The sequence below is a fragment of the Tenrec ecaudatus genome, chromosome 7 (genome assembly GCF_050624435.1).
Source record: "Tenrec ecaudatus isolate mTenEca1 chromosome 7, mTenEca1.hap1, whole genome shotgun sequence".
NCBI classification, from domain to species: domain Eukaryota; kingdom Metazoa; phylum Chordata; class Mammalia; order Afrosoricida; family Tenrecidae; genus Tenrec; species Tenrec ecaudatus.
In genome coordinates this window covers 163,935,184-163,949,947 of record NC_134536.1, presented here as the reverse complement: position 1 = coordinate 163,949,947, position 14,764 = coordinate 163,935,184, and the positions used below count along the sequence as shown (strand labels likewise).

General features: G+C 55.3%; 1 protein-coding gene across 3 annotated transcripts; it reads right to left on the bottom strand.

The window, feature by feature from the left end:
• Positions 1 to 1,192: 1,192 nt before the first annotated feature.
• Positions 1,193 to 11,390, bottom strand: BRD2 (bromodomain containing 2). Of its 3 annotated transcripts, none has more exons than XM_075555439.1 (13): positions 11,246 to 11,390; positions 7,766 to 9,070; positions 6,290 to 6,593; positions 5,499 to 5,636; positions 5,085 to 5,223; positions 4,790 to 5,004; positions 4,330 to 4,704; positions 3,737 to 3,865; positions 3,318 to 3,557; positions 2,936 to 3,195; positions 2,327 to 2,631; positions 2,033 to 2,155; positions 1,193 to 1,941 (listed from the first exon to the last, which is right to left on the bottom strand). In XM_075555439.1, exons 2-13 carry the CDS (start codon positions 7,789 to 7,791, stop codon positions 1,805 to 1,807), a joined length of 2,391 nt encoding a protein of 796 aa, XP_075411554.1. In that variant the 5' UTR covers positions 7,792 to 9,070; positions 11,246 to 11,390; the 3' UTR covers positions 1,193 to 1,804. The 3 variants fall into 3 exon arrangements, with proteins under 3 accessions (XP_075411554.1, XP_075411555.1, XP_075411556.1); XM_075555440.1 differs by lacking the exon at positions 11,246 to 11,390 and adding an exon at positions 9,422 to 9,588; XM_075555441.1 differs by lacking the exons at positions 7,766 to 9,070; positions 11,246 to 11,390 and adding an exon at positions 5,901 to 5,992 and having other exon boundaries at positions 6,290 to 6,428.
• Positions 11,391 to 14,764: the final 3,374 nt, after the last annotated feature.

Genomic DNA, 14,764 nt, shown 5'->3' with positions numbered 1-14,764 from the left:
AAGGGCATAAGAACAAGCAAGCTCGTGTACACCGTTATGTGCCTTTCTACTACCCCTGCATCATCTTCTCTATCACTGTCACCATCTCCTTGCTTACCAAGTCTTAGCTCCAGTTATGTCAAAAGCCCAGAATGACTGGTCCTGGTCACTCAGGGAAGGCTCACTTGCTGGCATGGGTTCTGACCCCTAGCAGCTCTACACGGCAGGGCAAAGACCACCCGTGGGTTTCCAAGAGTTTAAAGTTTTACGGGATTGGTAGCCTCACCTTTGTTCCTTGGAACCTCGTGGTTGGCAGGCAGCTCATGCAACCTTCTAATCAGGGCGGTTCCCAGGGAACCCGCAAGCAGAAAGGGTGAACAGGAGGGGCTGAGGCAAACCACTAGCTGGCTACTCTGGGAGAAAACGAGGCTTTCTACTCCTATGGACTTCACGTCTTGGAAACCCCAAGGGGGCAGTTCTCTCTTAAAACATCACTGAGGCAGAATCAAATAGCTGTCAAAGGGTTATGCACCTTAAAAGGTTTAGAAGTTTAAACTCTTTCCCAAACTCTACCCGTCTGTGACCAACGTTCTCCAAACATACAAAACTTCTCAAGTGCAGCTAGCTCCAGAACTCACTGAATGCCAAATCAAGTCACTAAACTAGCCGTCCCTTCCCACCGGAGTCAAGCTTTCAACTCTGGTGGTACTCTTAATCCTAAGAAATTGCCTGGGCCTTGTCATCTAGCGGGTGTAAAAGCTCACTGCAGTGTTCCTGAAATGGTTTACACCTAGTGGTTATGGCTGCTGACCCCAAGGTCAGCATTTTCAAACCACCAGCCGGACCAGGGAAATCCCGTCTGTCTAGAAACTCGTAGGGGGAGAGCTGATGGCAGTGGGTCAGTGGCACAGTCATATGGGGGGGTTAGAAGTTGAGCACTGTAGTAAATCTTAAACCTGCTTCCAAGTCTTGGGTTCTAATAAAATTTTTAGCCAGTTTTTCTACATCTAAAATCAAATTACAGATCTCCTTTTCTCTTTAGAACTTACTTTCACTAGGGCAGGTGCATTTTTAACCACCAGTAATTACACCATTAGCTAATGGTGAGTTTAGTCTAACATTCCTCTCAAAGTGTCCAAGGATAATCATTTTTCTTTGACTTTAGAAATAAAGCACAATAGAAACAAAAGGTAAGATTGCACTAACTCAGAACTTGAATAATATTTTCTTTATTTACAAGTCAGAATTAACAGACAAGGAAAAAGTCCAAGGGGACCAAATGGGGAGATGACGGTTGAAACCCCAGGGGCCCCAAACGTAGGAGGAAGGGGAAACAAAGTAGAAAACAAAAATTAATGTAAAAAAAAAAAATAAGAGCTCCCCCTTCTCTCCCTATGGAGGCTGGGGGGGGGAAGGGGGCACACACACACACACACATATCTCCACCCCCTAGCCTTACCTAGCTTAAAATAAATTAGAACGACCAATCTCAACACAGGGCAGTGATGGCCTTGGGTAACACCGTTTTAGGGCCCTTTGCCCATTCCCACCCTGTACCCCTGGCCCCACCCATTCCAATGGGGGCTTTATGACCGTGGCGCCCAAGGTCACTCCCACTGTGGCTGGGACTGCAGAATCTTTGTCCATGTTATCTCTCCTTCAGTAACTGTCCCTGCATCCCTCCCGCCGTAGAGCCAGCTCTCCTACAGTGGAGGGTGAGATGAGGAAATGTCACAACCAAGAGGGGGGTCGGGTGGAAGAGGCGAGGCAGGTGATCTAGGGGTCCGGTCCTGCGGAGCCTCCTGCCCCATTCTAGCCTCGCCCGTTAGCCTGAGTCCGAGTCACTGGTGTCTGAAGATGATGATGATGAAGAGGAAGAGCTAGAGTCGGAGCTGGAGCTGGAAGCGCTGAGGCGTGACACAGCTACTTGCTGCGCTGCTGAAGACTCGGTCTTCTCACTCGCTGCAGGGTGAAATTGGAAGATCCTAAGTCAGGGGGCGGGCGGGCAGAGCGTAGGACACGTGCAGTAGCCTCCCGAGAGCACACTACTCACCTTTTTTAGGGGGCTTTTTGGTGGAATTGAGCTGCCCACTGACATCTTGTAACCGCTTTTCCAGCTCCCGCTTCTTCTCCAAAGCCAGCTCTTCCTTCGTCTTGCCCACAGGTCTCTTTATAGCTACAAAACACACCTCATTAAGTTTTAGGCCCTCCAAGTTAGGGTTCTTTGCTGAATACCGCAACAGGTAACCAACAAGTCTGACCATCGAGTACCCAAGCACCCCACCCTTCTCCAAGCCGGCCTGAGACTTATTCGTTGGGACTCAGAAGGGTGTCATCTCACACTTACTGTAGGGCTTCCGAGGTTTCTTTCGCAGGCAGGAGAGGACGTAGCGCTCAAGCTCTCGAAGTGTGGAGGGCTTGAGCGTTTCAAAGTCAATCTCAATCTCTTCTGGGTTTGAGTCGCGCAACGAGGGTTCCCTGGCTTGAATTATGTGCACTACCCGGCCCAGTTTCTCTCCAGGCAATTTGTTGATATCCAGGCTCAGTTGCCGCTTCTCATCGTAACTCATGGGCCTGCTTTCCTCCTCTTCCTCTGAATCAAAGCCAGGAGGTACAACCGGTGGGGCAGTCTTTGTGGCCTTTTTGGGGAGTCTATGAGCAAAAAGAATAGTCAGCTTACTTACTCCGTAAGGCACCTTCCCCCAGCCACAGAATAACTTTAAAAGGCTAGGCAAAGTATGTCCCAATGGCTTATGATGTCTTTAGAGCTTCGCTGGAAGATAGCCACAGCTCATGTGTCACCACATTGCTTGCACACTATAGTGGCAGAGCAGACAGCGCCGAAAAAGGCCCAAGAGCCTAAAAAGCTTGCTCCAACGAAGTGTAAAAAGTGTCCGTCCCGACTATGTGACTATGCAGTCAGCCATTCTCGGCTTCCTGCCCCTTAAGAACTCACTTGGTACCACTCCCGCCAGAAGGTCCAAAGCCTGGGGGTCCCAGTGTAGCGGCACCGCCACTCCCACTTGCTTTCTTGGATTTCTTAGACGGAGGGGGGCGTGGTGCCCTGGGCCCCTTGTCATCTTCATCAACCCCAGCTCGGCCCCGATGCTTATCCGACTTCCGTTTTTTCTTTTTCTCCTTTTTCTCTCTCTTCCGCTTGGGCTTGGATATCGGGCCTTGGGACAAAGCAGCCAGTTGTTCATGTACAGCACGAAGCTAGAAAAATGAAACAGGTGGGGAGAATGATTGTACAGTTAAGATGACTTAGTGAGAAAAAAGGATGGGCCATGCACCTCTTATCCTGTTAACTAAGAGAACAAAAGCTAAATATAAAATACCTGCTCCTGTAGTTCTGCCAATCGATGTGCTCTTTCTTCCTCTGAGTCAGAGCTTTCACTCTCCTCCTCCTCTTCATCCTCCTCCTCCTCCTCTTCCGAGGAAGTCTCACTGCTACTTTCATCACTGGAGGACTCAGAAGACGATCTGGCCAGGCCAGGGGTCAAAGCGGTGGAGATGGATAAAGGTCCAGGCTCCAGGGGCTCATCTGGCATCTTGGCATATCGGAACTCAAATACATCCTATAAACAGAGGCACACTCAGAACCATGTCGGCAGACAAGTGGCCCAATTACTTCCAGCCACCTAACAGCAGAGTTCCAATTCACAATGGCTCACGTTATAAATCCTCCTATGGGAAAGGTCTATACCATCCACCCAAACTCCCAATTTATTCTTCAAATCCGAACCTGGACACTCACCTGTAGCTTTCGTGCCATGGCCACGACATCGTGGTCCGGGGGATTGTACTTATAGCAGTTGGAGAACATAAGCCGCACATCAGCAGCGAACTCCTGTGCGTCCCTGTAATCGCGATTCTCCATCTTCCGCTGCAGAAGGAGGCAGCATCAGAAGCTGCACAGGTAGGGAGACTCACCTTTCCCTGCCAACCCCAGACACCACAAGAGAAGCCCCTTCTTGAGAGCACAAGTGGGATGACCTTAAGGATCTGTGCCCTGGGGTTCAAGTCTGAAGTCAAAGGAATTAGGTGGGTTGAAGAAATATCTATGTCTAGAAAAAGAAACCATTGCTAAGTGATAAAGGAGGTGGGGGTGGCCTCTATCCTCCCACCCCTAAACCCAACACTCCAGTCAGTAGCTCAGCACTGGCTCTGAGAACAAGGAAAATTCACCCCTATTGTTCCTAACCACTAGGAATGAATTCTCAAGAAGCACTTGACCTTCTTGGTCCCGTTAATTTAATAAAAAGACAGCTGATGTCCCTCCAAGGTTAACTAACTGTCTTTGGTTCCAATCACTGCCCGAGTATCCCATCTGCCCCATGCAGTGGGTACCTTGACGGTGCTGAGGTCCATGGGGTGCTTAATGATGTCATGGTAGTCATGCAGGCCAAGAGCAGAAGCGTCCACGGGTTTATAGAAAGGCCAAGCATAGGCAGCATGCTTCTTAGAGAGCAACTCTTTCAAAATGCCATTGCAATGTTTCAACTGTTCCGATAGCTTTCCTTTCTTTGAACTCTGGTGTTGTTGCTGAGAGTCAGGCAGGTCTTTCCGGGGTGGTTTGATGGGGCGGCCACTCTCTCTTCGCATAGGGGGAATCCGTGCTGCCTTAGGCTCCAGAGCCCCAGGAGGGCTGGCAGGAGAACCAGGAGCCAGGATGGCTGTAGGGGTGGGTGTGGTCGTATCTGCTTTCCTTTTCACACCTTTCTTCTGTAGAAGAAAAGGGTGGGAGTCTTTTATTGAAAGTTGTACCTCCCTCAACACTATCACCCAAAAGAAATCCAGGGAACCTTACCTTGGCAAGAGGCAGAGCTGAAGGAACTGCAGGGACAGCAAGGAGTGAAGGCCCAGCGGAGTGCAAAGACTTGAGGAGGGGAGAGGAGATCACTGACGGGTGGGGAATGTTGAGGACAGTGGTAGGTATCTCAGGGGATGGAGTATACAGGGCTGTGTGTGACACAGAAGAGACAGCAGGCACCTGATGGGCACTGGCGATGCTACCCTGCAGTGCTGTGTAAAGAAATAAAAATTAGCCGACACTTTCTCAACGTTTTGTATCCACTGGCAACCCTAACCCCCACTATTCCTACCTGCCAGCTTGGCCCCCTTCTTGTGGCTGTTCTTCGGGATGGTCACCACAAGCTCTTGCTCCTCTTGAGGCATCGATGCCACTTTCTGTAGGAAGATCTTCTCCAGCGTCTGGGCCATCAAGACAATGTCATCAGTGGGCTGTACAAAGGAACAGAAAGGACACAGCTCAGACACCACACTCGGCCACATCTTCCACTTTCCCTCTCCACTCGGTCCCTGAAAATACAACCGGGGGCTAGGGGAACGTAAAATTAGTTCCGAAGTATGGTGGTGTATATAGAAACCTAGAACAGAGGGACACTGATCTTGTTCTAAGCAGGCCTCTAAGGCGCTCTGAACAACAGCTACCATGAAATGTTCGCTTGTAAAACCAGTATTACTTTCCCTCATCTGCTAAGTGACGAGCAACCCACCTTGTTGTAGATGTAACAGTTGGTGAACATGGTATTAAAATCTTGCATACACTCCGAGGCAGCCCAGTAATAGTTGTTTTCAAGTCTCCTCTTAATGGTGCCCATATCCATAGGCTGTTTTATAATCTTGTGATAATCCTAAACAAAGAAACCAGCCAGAGCAAAGTGAATCCCTCTTCTAGGAAAACAGACCCCCACCGCCCCCATTCACTCACACACACAGACACACACCCTTATGTGTTGAAAGGGCATGAGACGCTACAAACACTGCGGCCCCAGGTGAACTACAGGGCATTCAAACCTTCAAGGCTGTTTAATAAACACCAAGCCATATGCCTTTCTCTAATCACCCCACCACCCTGCCCATCTGCTTCTGGTGGGCTTCCCATCCTGTAACATTACCTCTGGGCCTGGCTATCCATGGGCTGCATGAGAGAGAGGAAGAAGCTAAGAATTTTGGCCACCGTGGTTCTCTCCCAACCCGGGGTGGGAATCTGTAAAATGGAGCCAGGGCACAAAAGTTAAGGAGGAACAAGTGGGAGGCAGTGAACTGCCAACACAGTAAACGGATGGCAAGAATTGCAAAAGGGATTTAACAAGTCCTTTCAGATTTTTTTAAATTGCAAAAGATCAAGGACTCAAATCTAAAGGCTAGCTGCCTACATTACATGAGATGGGAACTTCCTAGGGGGCCGCAGCATCTAAACTCGGAACCCACTCCCACCCCCACCTCAACTCTCACACACTCATTTCATGTGCACAACCCTTCCCGCTCCAATGTTTCTACTCACCGGCAGACCCAGTTTGACAGCATCCACCGGCTGCCGGAACGGCCAAGCAAACTGATGCTTCCACAGTGCCTTCATTACCACCTTGTGCAGGTACTGTAGCTGGTTAGTGACCCGTCCCGGCTTCTTGGGATTGGACACCTCGGGAGGTGGTGGGTTGGCTGGGGTCAGTTGCAATGCCGGCACAGAAGCCATTGTGGGGCTCTCAAACCCCTCATACAGCAGAGAGGGCTTCCGAATCCTTTTCCCTGGAGCTGCTGCCTCTGGGCCCAGCCCCAGTAAGCCTGCATTCCCCTCCCCAGGGAGCCTGTGAGAAAAGGAAACAAAGTGAGCATGCGGTCACCCCCCAAAACCAACCAGGAAAACAGCTTGCACTACGCCCAATAAACCAGGCTTTGGACCCACTGAGAAGCGGCCATGTTTATAGTAGTCGCCAGTCAGTGCCCATGCAGGCCCTACCTTTTGAGACTCCACGAGCCCTGGCCCTCTCACCTATCATTTTACTAAACAAAAGCCCCCAAATGGCTCGACAGGACAGGTCTTCTGAGGACTACTGCTCCACAGGGATGGAGCTGAGAAATGAGCCCCGGGCTTCCTCCTCACTAAGGGCGGCTTTGGTGGTTGCCATGGTGGTTGCGCCTCAAGGGAAGGGAATGAAATGAGGAAGAAAGGAAACAAAATAGGGAGTAATTTCCAGAAACGCTGGTGAGACTCCTAATTTCTCTTGCCAGTAGAGATCAGCATCCTGCTCCAGCAAACTCCACAGCGGGAGAACGAGAAAGCGGATGGACCTCAACACAACAAATCCAGACAAGGGAGCATTTGTCAAGACTCCAGAGCTTGGAAACACCCAGCTGCCAGACCCACATCGCTCCCCCTAACTGACACCCTCTCTCCTCTCCCCAGACTGGAAGAGTAAGCGGCTGTCAAGGTCAGGCAGCCAGTCCAGAGCCACCTCCCATGGGGTTGCCACCCCGCTCTCACCCGACACGCGCACCCACAGCCCCTTAGAAACTACCAGCGCTGCAGCGCCCCGGAGGCCCGAGGCCAGTGCACCGGTGTCGGTTTCCCGTGGACACCCCCCCGCAGGTGCTCCTTCCCACCAGGTGTCCAGCATCCGGGGCGCAGAACCCTAGCTTCCAGTCCAAGCTGGAGACAGGAGCCTTCGCTCCTTCCTCGGCCTCCGGCGACCCCGAAGCGCGCACACACCACACCCGGGATCTCGGCCACGAAACAGAAACTGGGCTTGGGCTCACGAGCACCCTACACCCACCACCATGGCAACCGTCCCCTGCCCGTTCCCGTACCGTGGGAGCGAACCACCGGCACTGCCCCCATGCGCCGCACCGGGCCGCCGCCGCGGTGCCCAAACCGCCGCTCAACCCCTCCTCCCCGCGCGGCAACAGTTGCGCCGGCGCGCCCGACTCCGCTCCGGGCGCCCCGAACGCGGCGCCGTCCCCTCCCCCCGCGCGGACTTACTTGTGGGGGGTCACGTTTTGCAGCATCTTGACCGCGGGGAATCGGCGCTGACCTCAGCCGCGGGAAGTCCGGGTGGCCTCGGTTCCCCTCACCGCCGGGTCCAGCATAACCCGGGAGGCGGGGGAGGGCCGTTGCCCTTGACTCTCCAGGCGACAACCTCCCCGCCAAGCTGGCACGAACGCAGACTCCTCCGCAGAGCCTCCGGGAGCTCTCGGTGCGCTCTACAGGCGGCGGCCAGGGAGAAAATGGCGGCGGCCTCAGCTGTGGCGGGCGAGCGCCGGGGGGTACAGGCTCTTCAAAGGCAAGGACGGCCCGCGATCACAAACACCGTCGTCAATACTGCCCGCTGCGGATCTGCTGGGGTCCCCTCTTCCTGCAGGGACCCTCCAGGGAGGCCAAAGTCCCGTTTCGACCGCGGATGGAGGCGGATGAACAGGAAAAGTGGTTTAAGGAGCCGCCGCCTCCATCTTTGAAATCCTCTTGAGGGCGGAGTAGAGGGGGTGGATAGACTCCGAGGATTGGGCGGGGCCCGGAAAAGGGGAGCTTCGGGGGCTTCTATGGGGTCTGTACTGTCCGCCGGGACCGGTCATAGGCCGAGACGAAGGCCATTTCCAAGTGGATGGACGTGGATTGTAATGGCGGCCCCAGACGACTCGAAGGCTCTTGTGTATCAGGCCGAATCCTCCGGCTCGTTCTAGAGGTTGCTCCACTCCAGCGCGAAATGGCGCCGCCGAGCCCCGCGCCAGCCCTTTATATATAGGCGGGTGGGAGGAGCTTCGCCGCTCATGCGCGCCACCGTGCTGGAGAATTCCCCCACCCTCTCTGCGCGCTCCCGCTCGCTCCCGCGCGTGAAGAAACGGAGTCGAAGGGGGAGGGACGTCTCTCCGCGGGAGCCGTTTCTATTGGCTGACTATGCGATGACATCATACACTTCATTTCCGAGGCGTCAGTCACCAGGCCGAAGGCTGCCGCATAGCCCCGGAGGGCAGCGGCTGTCCGCCACATCTGTGAGCCAGCTGGCTGTGCTGCGGTCCGGCAGCTCCAGGGACAGGGCGGCTGGGAGAAAGGCCGGAGCCATCCCGGTGGAGCTTCCAGCACCCTTTCCCCCAACCCCCAGCTCCAACAATGTCTTCCCAGGCGTCCAAGCCCCAGCAGGTCTTGCCATCCGTAGCTTCTCCATTGGCTGCCGAGCAAGTGGACGGGAGGGGCCGCGTGGGCGGGCGCAGCCGGCCGAGGCCCCCAGGGGTGTGGCCGCAGGGCTCCGGCGGGTGGCGGTTCTCGGCGAGCGGCTGCTGCAGTGACGATCTGAAAATGAAGAGGACGACGCCATCTTAGACGCCGCGGCCTGCTCGCCTGACAATTGACCAAGCCGGGCAAAGTCGCGACAACGGCATCTCACGGCCCATTGTTCACAATCGGAAACACAGGCTTGTCATCAGTCCATTAAAATCCTTTCTTCCACTGACCAATCTAAGCAAAACCCCTCCTCCTACTATCTGGGGCACCCAAGGGCCTCTCAGAAATCGCTCTGAACTAGACTACGTCCCCCGAAGCGCGTGGCCTGCCTCCCCCACTCAGACCTGCACACACCTGGCAGACCTGAAACAAAAGCAAAAGTGCCAAACGCCGCCATTCACAAAGCAAAACGACACCCACCTCTCCTCTTCCAGCGTCACTCGAGAGCGTGTGGCTCAGGGCGAGCCCGGCAAACACCGCCCTCCGGGCGATCTCACACCTTTGCGCAGCTCCCTGTCTCCCCCCCCCCGCGCTGAGTTCCTCGGTCGCGGGGGTGGTGAGCCCCCCCACCGGGGTCCGGAGTCCTCCCCACGGAGCGGCCCGTCCACCGGTCAGCGCCAGGGAGGAGGGCGAGCGGAGGCGGCGGCGGCTCGGGCTAACCTCCCCCTCCCCCCTCCCCCGGGCCGTCCGCCTCCGAGGAGGGGCAGGAGCCATTTTGGGCGGTTTCGCCCCCTCCCCCAACCCCCTCCCCTCGCGCCAGCCTGTCATTTAGGTTCCCGCCCGGCCGGGGTCTGGAAAGCCCCTCTAGGAGCCTCCACGCCCACCCCGCTTCCCAACCGAGAGAAGCCTGACGTGGGCAATCGGGAATACAAATTAATTTCATATCTAGGAGATGAAATTAATGTAGGTGGACGCACAAAGGACGCCCCCTCCCCCCCGGGAAGGCCTAGGACCTCGAGCTCCAAGCAGGCCACCCTCCTTTGCAAGTAACCCCCGAGCCCTAACCTCGGCGACTGCGTCTAAAATGGCCGCCGACCTTCGCTCTTCCAGACTCGAGCCGAGTCGGGCACACCCTACGGGGAGAGTCCCTTCCCTTCCCCACCCCCGCGGCAGGTCGCGCCCTGTCCCCGAGAGGGCCCGCGGCCACGCCCGGCGGCGGCCGCCGGGAGGACAATGACACAGCAACTTTGCAGCACCGCCCCTCCCCCCCGGGCGCCCGAATCGGCTTCCCTCCCAGCCGGGGCCCAGCGGTGACGACCGACAGCCACCGGCGAGGACCACCTAGGGAGCGGTGGGGGGAACACTGGGCCTTGGGCAAGGTCCTCATGCTTCGCTCCCCACATTCCGGAAAATCACTACCGGGTCCCTCCTCTCGCATGAGTCACTGGGGAGGCTCCTGCTACAAGGCCATTTGGAAAAGTAACTCTTTCCTCCTTCCCCGCCCCTCCCCCGCCGCACACAAGGAGCGGCCTGTTCAGGAATGGGGTGGGGGGGGAGGGCGGAAGGGGGTGCGCAGAGGCCACCCTGGAAAAAGCGAGACCTTGCAAACTCTGAAACCGTTCCAAGTCCCGCAGCGTGGGCACGCTCGACTCCCCTGCCAGCACCCCCCGGGGGCCTCGCTTCCGCCCTCCCGCGGACCCCACCTCTCAGCCAGTGGGCCTCACCGCGAGGGGCAGCCACGTGCTCAGGTGAGGGCCCGGACGGGGCCCCCCCTCGGGGGGGGGCGCGGAAGGGGGATGGGCAGGAGGCCCACACATTCGATCAACGACTCGGCGTAACCTCCAAAACGCCATGTGACACGAACGCCGCGCGGACACGCTCCTCGCTGCGCCGGGGAGAAAGGGTGTGGGCGCCTGGGTCCCGGCCCGGTTAGCCGGGCCCAGTGTCCTCATGCGCCAGGACTAGTCACCACTCCCATTCCTAAGTCACCCCGCCCGCCGGCCCCCCAAAATGTCCCATCTCACCTGACTCCAGGAACTTGGAACCTCGGGACGAATGGAATGGGGAATGGGGGCCCCCCATGCCCCTTTGCCCTCCAATCGGTATGTAGGCAGGAGGTTGGCCGCCACTCCCCTCCCCCACCTGGAGGAACCCTTCCACTGACACCCCTCCACGATCCCTCCGGTTGAAGGACAACTCTTCCCACGCCGGGCATTCTCCCCTGAACCCCAAGAAGCTCCCTTTTGGACTCCCCCTCTGGCTAAGCACTTACACGGCTAACCAGCCCTTATCCCCGGTTCTCACCTGGATCCTGGGACCTCCAAGGGGGCTTCGCCGTTCCCCTCGGCAGGGTGCGGGGGGGAGGATGTGATCTGGGGCATCACCCCCCCGGAAACTGAAGCAGTGTTGGGGGAGGGGGAAGAGCCCCCAACCCCTCCCTTCACGGCCGGGCGGGGGTGGCAGGAGCCGCGGGGCCGCGCGGCCACGTCAGCAGAACGCGGATTGGCTGGCGCGGGTCACGTGCAGGCGCCCTTCCCCCATTCCGCTTCCGCCCCCCTTGGGCCACAAGGGCCAGTTTTCTTAACGTTCCAGGGGGTCGCTCGAAGGGCCGAGGGGGCCGGGGAACCCAGTCCTATCCAGCCAGGCCCCGGGCGCTCTAACGCCGCTGCTTCGGCGTATCCCCGGCTGCCCACCCCGCCGTCGTCGACTCTGTCCCCCCCACGCACCTCTCGGTACGGGTTCAGCATGGCTGCCGCAGCCCGGGACCACGTCGCGCGCAGGCGCAGAGGTGCGCCGCCGGTGGGGGAAGGGCAGGGCGCGCCGCGGGCCGCGGGGCAGCGCCGTAGTGCGCAGGCGCCGGGGCTGAACCCCTGCTCCCGGGCCGAGCGCGCGCAAAGGGTGGGGCGGAAGGGCGTGTTGCGCACCCATCTCCCGCCCGAGCGACCCTTCCCCCTCCGCGTCGCTTAGCGGCCCTTGGCGGCCTTCCTTGGATTCCTTACTCTGGCGTAAGGTGCGGCTTGGCACGTCCAGGCCGCAGTCTAAGCACAATGCGCACCCGCGGTCGGGGAAGAATGGGGCTTGGGCCTGGCCGTGCGAGGGTTTGGCAGGTGGGGCCCTTCCTCCAGCTGCGGGAGAGGGCGTTTCGCACCCACGAAGTGCTTGCACCACAGCGAGGAGAAGATGCAGATGATAAACGCGACTTTACTCGCGGTTTCTTTGTCTGAGGCAGCTTCACTACCTTTCATTTCCCTTGAACCTACCGGAGACATGAAGCTCCTTCACATGGCTCAGTCCTCGGCCCTCCTCTCCGTCCCAGAAAACTACCAGCTCCCCCATCACTTTTTCTTGCGTATTCAGCTCGTCATTAAGTATTTTTTCCCTAAGGCTTGTCCTCCTATCATAATGAAAATGCCGTGAAATTTTAGGAATTGGCCATATAAAATGACATGCTGAAGCCATTAGCCACCCAAGGCAGCGGTTCTCAACCTGTGGGTCTTGACCCCTTAGGGGGGCTCAAAGGACCCCTGTGGAAGGGTCGCCTGGTTCATAACAGTAGCAAAATGAGTTATGAAATAGCAACGAAAATAATTTGATGGTGGGGCAGTAGGACGGTTGAGAACCACTGACCTAAAGCAATCCTTTTATTTCTACTCTGCCGGCAGAGAAGGACCCCAATGTTCACTCTAGTCTCTAACTCCCCAGGTATCACCTCTCCAAACTACAAGGCTAACTTGGCGGCTGGCCGGCACCCTATCTGTCACCTATAAACCGGGCTCTGCCTAGATGCATCCTCTTGTCAGACCTAGTTAAACAACAACGAAACACCTGTGTTACTCAGACTGCCCTTCACGCTCTGCCCTTTCGTAACTTCCCTTCTAGTGGTTTCCCAACAGAAAAGAAAGGAGAGCAACCTTTTGCGTATAGACTGTATTTGTAGCCCTGGTGCTGTCATGCGCCTCCCCTCCCCGCAGCTCTGTCTGATTTCTGCCACCACTCTCACCATTGAAACCGTCTAGGCAAATGCCTCCACAGGCCTTATTGACAGGATCCACTTCTCACCTCTCACCTTATTTGACCTCTGGGAAGCATTTGACATTGGATGGTGCTCTCGGTGTCATTCTCTATGTCCTTGATTTCTGCCATCACTCTTAACTGTTTTCACTTAGGTTTTCCCACCTACCTTCTTTCCTTCCAGGAGCCCTGGTGGCGGGCTGTGAGTTGGACGGCAACTGCAAGGTTGGTGGTTCAGATCCACCAGCTGCTGTTCAGGAGAAAGATGGTGCTGTCTGTCCTTGTACTGCCCCAGGAACCCAGAGAAAGTTCTTGCCTGCCCTGTGGAGTCTCCCAGTCAGAATTAAGTCAACGGTAGTGAATTTTTCTTCCTCATCACCCTTGTGTGCTTTTCTTCCTGACACACACACACACACACACACACCCTTCCTAAGAGACACACACACACACACCCCACCCCACCCCACCCCCTGCATTCTTACCAAGTGTTGCCTCAATCTGCTACTCCATTTCACCCTTCCACCAGCCCACCCCCCAGGTACTATTACTCAGCTGCTCAGCCTTTAGTTCATACAGCTTACCCGAGGTGAGATTTGCTGCTAAATATTCCTCATCAGATAACCCTCAGACACTGCAACACATTTGAAACTGATGGCATCTGTATGAGTTTTGTTTTGTTTTTAAACACTCGGGATCTGTTTGTCCCGTATTACCCTGACTAATCAACCAATCGCACAGCCTGGAATCTAGGAGTTTATTTTTTTAAATTTGGGTTTTTTCCTCCCACAGCTTTAGGTGGACCTGACTTCATGATTTTAACTCTTAAATATCCATCGAATCACACTAGTCTAGTCTTATGACCTGAGATTTGTCAATAGCTTTCTAAAGTCAGCAGCTCAATCCCACCATCAGCTCCACAGGGGAAGATGTGGTAGTCTGCTTCCATAACGATTTATAGCCGTACAAAATGTGTACGGCCTTGGAATCCCTAGCAGTTCTGCTCTGTCCTATAAGGTTGCTATGATACAGAATCCACCTCAACAGCAGTATATTTAATCCTCAATTGTAGCCATTAGTCACATGTTGCTATTTAAGTGTATATTGATAATAACTAAAATGCTTAATTCTATTTCTCAGTTACTCTACTCACAGGGGGACACTGGAAAAAACAGAACATGTCCATTAGGGAAGAAAGTTCTTCTGGGCAGTCCGACTCTAGACTTTGCTGCCGCAGCCACATTGTTACAACTTCCCAAAACACAACTTTGGCCATCTGCTACTGTTTGAGTAAGGTATGAATTAGTTAGGTTAAAGTTCAAATTCCTCTGTCTGTCTGAAAAGTGGGCTTGTCTCTCCTGTCTCTTGTTTAGCCACTTCTTGCTAGGCTCTTATGATCTAACCATGTGGAGCTATTCTTCCCCACCCACTGCCCTGGGGTCTGTCTGACTCATAGCACAACAACTCTAGAAGACAGAGTAGAACTGCTCCTTCAGGTTTCTGAGGCTGTACATCTTTTCGGGAGCAGACAGCCTCATCTTCCTCTCACTGAGAGGCTGGTGGGTTTTGAACTGCCAGTCTTAGGGTTAGCAACCCAGTGTTTAACCCACAGAGCCACCAGGGCCCTTCAAGTTATTTCCCAGATATTGCATTTAAAAATGTGTTGTACATACACGGTTTGCCCTACTTAGGACCTCCAGTCCCAGTCCCTCTAAACTCAAATACCAATGCCTCTGAAGAGCCTCTTGCTTCCCGTAGTGCGCAGGCTGCCCTTTCTACCTCTTCCAACGACACCTCTCACGGTGAATGGCGTGC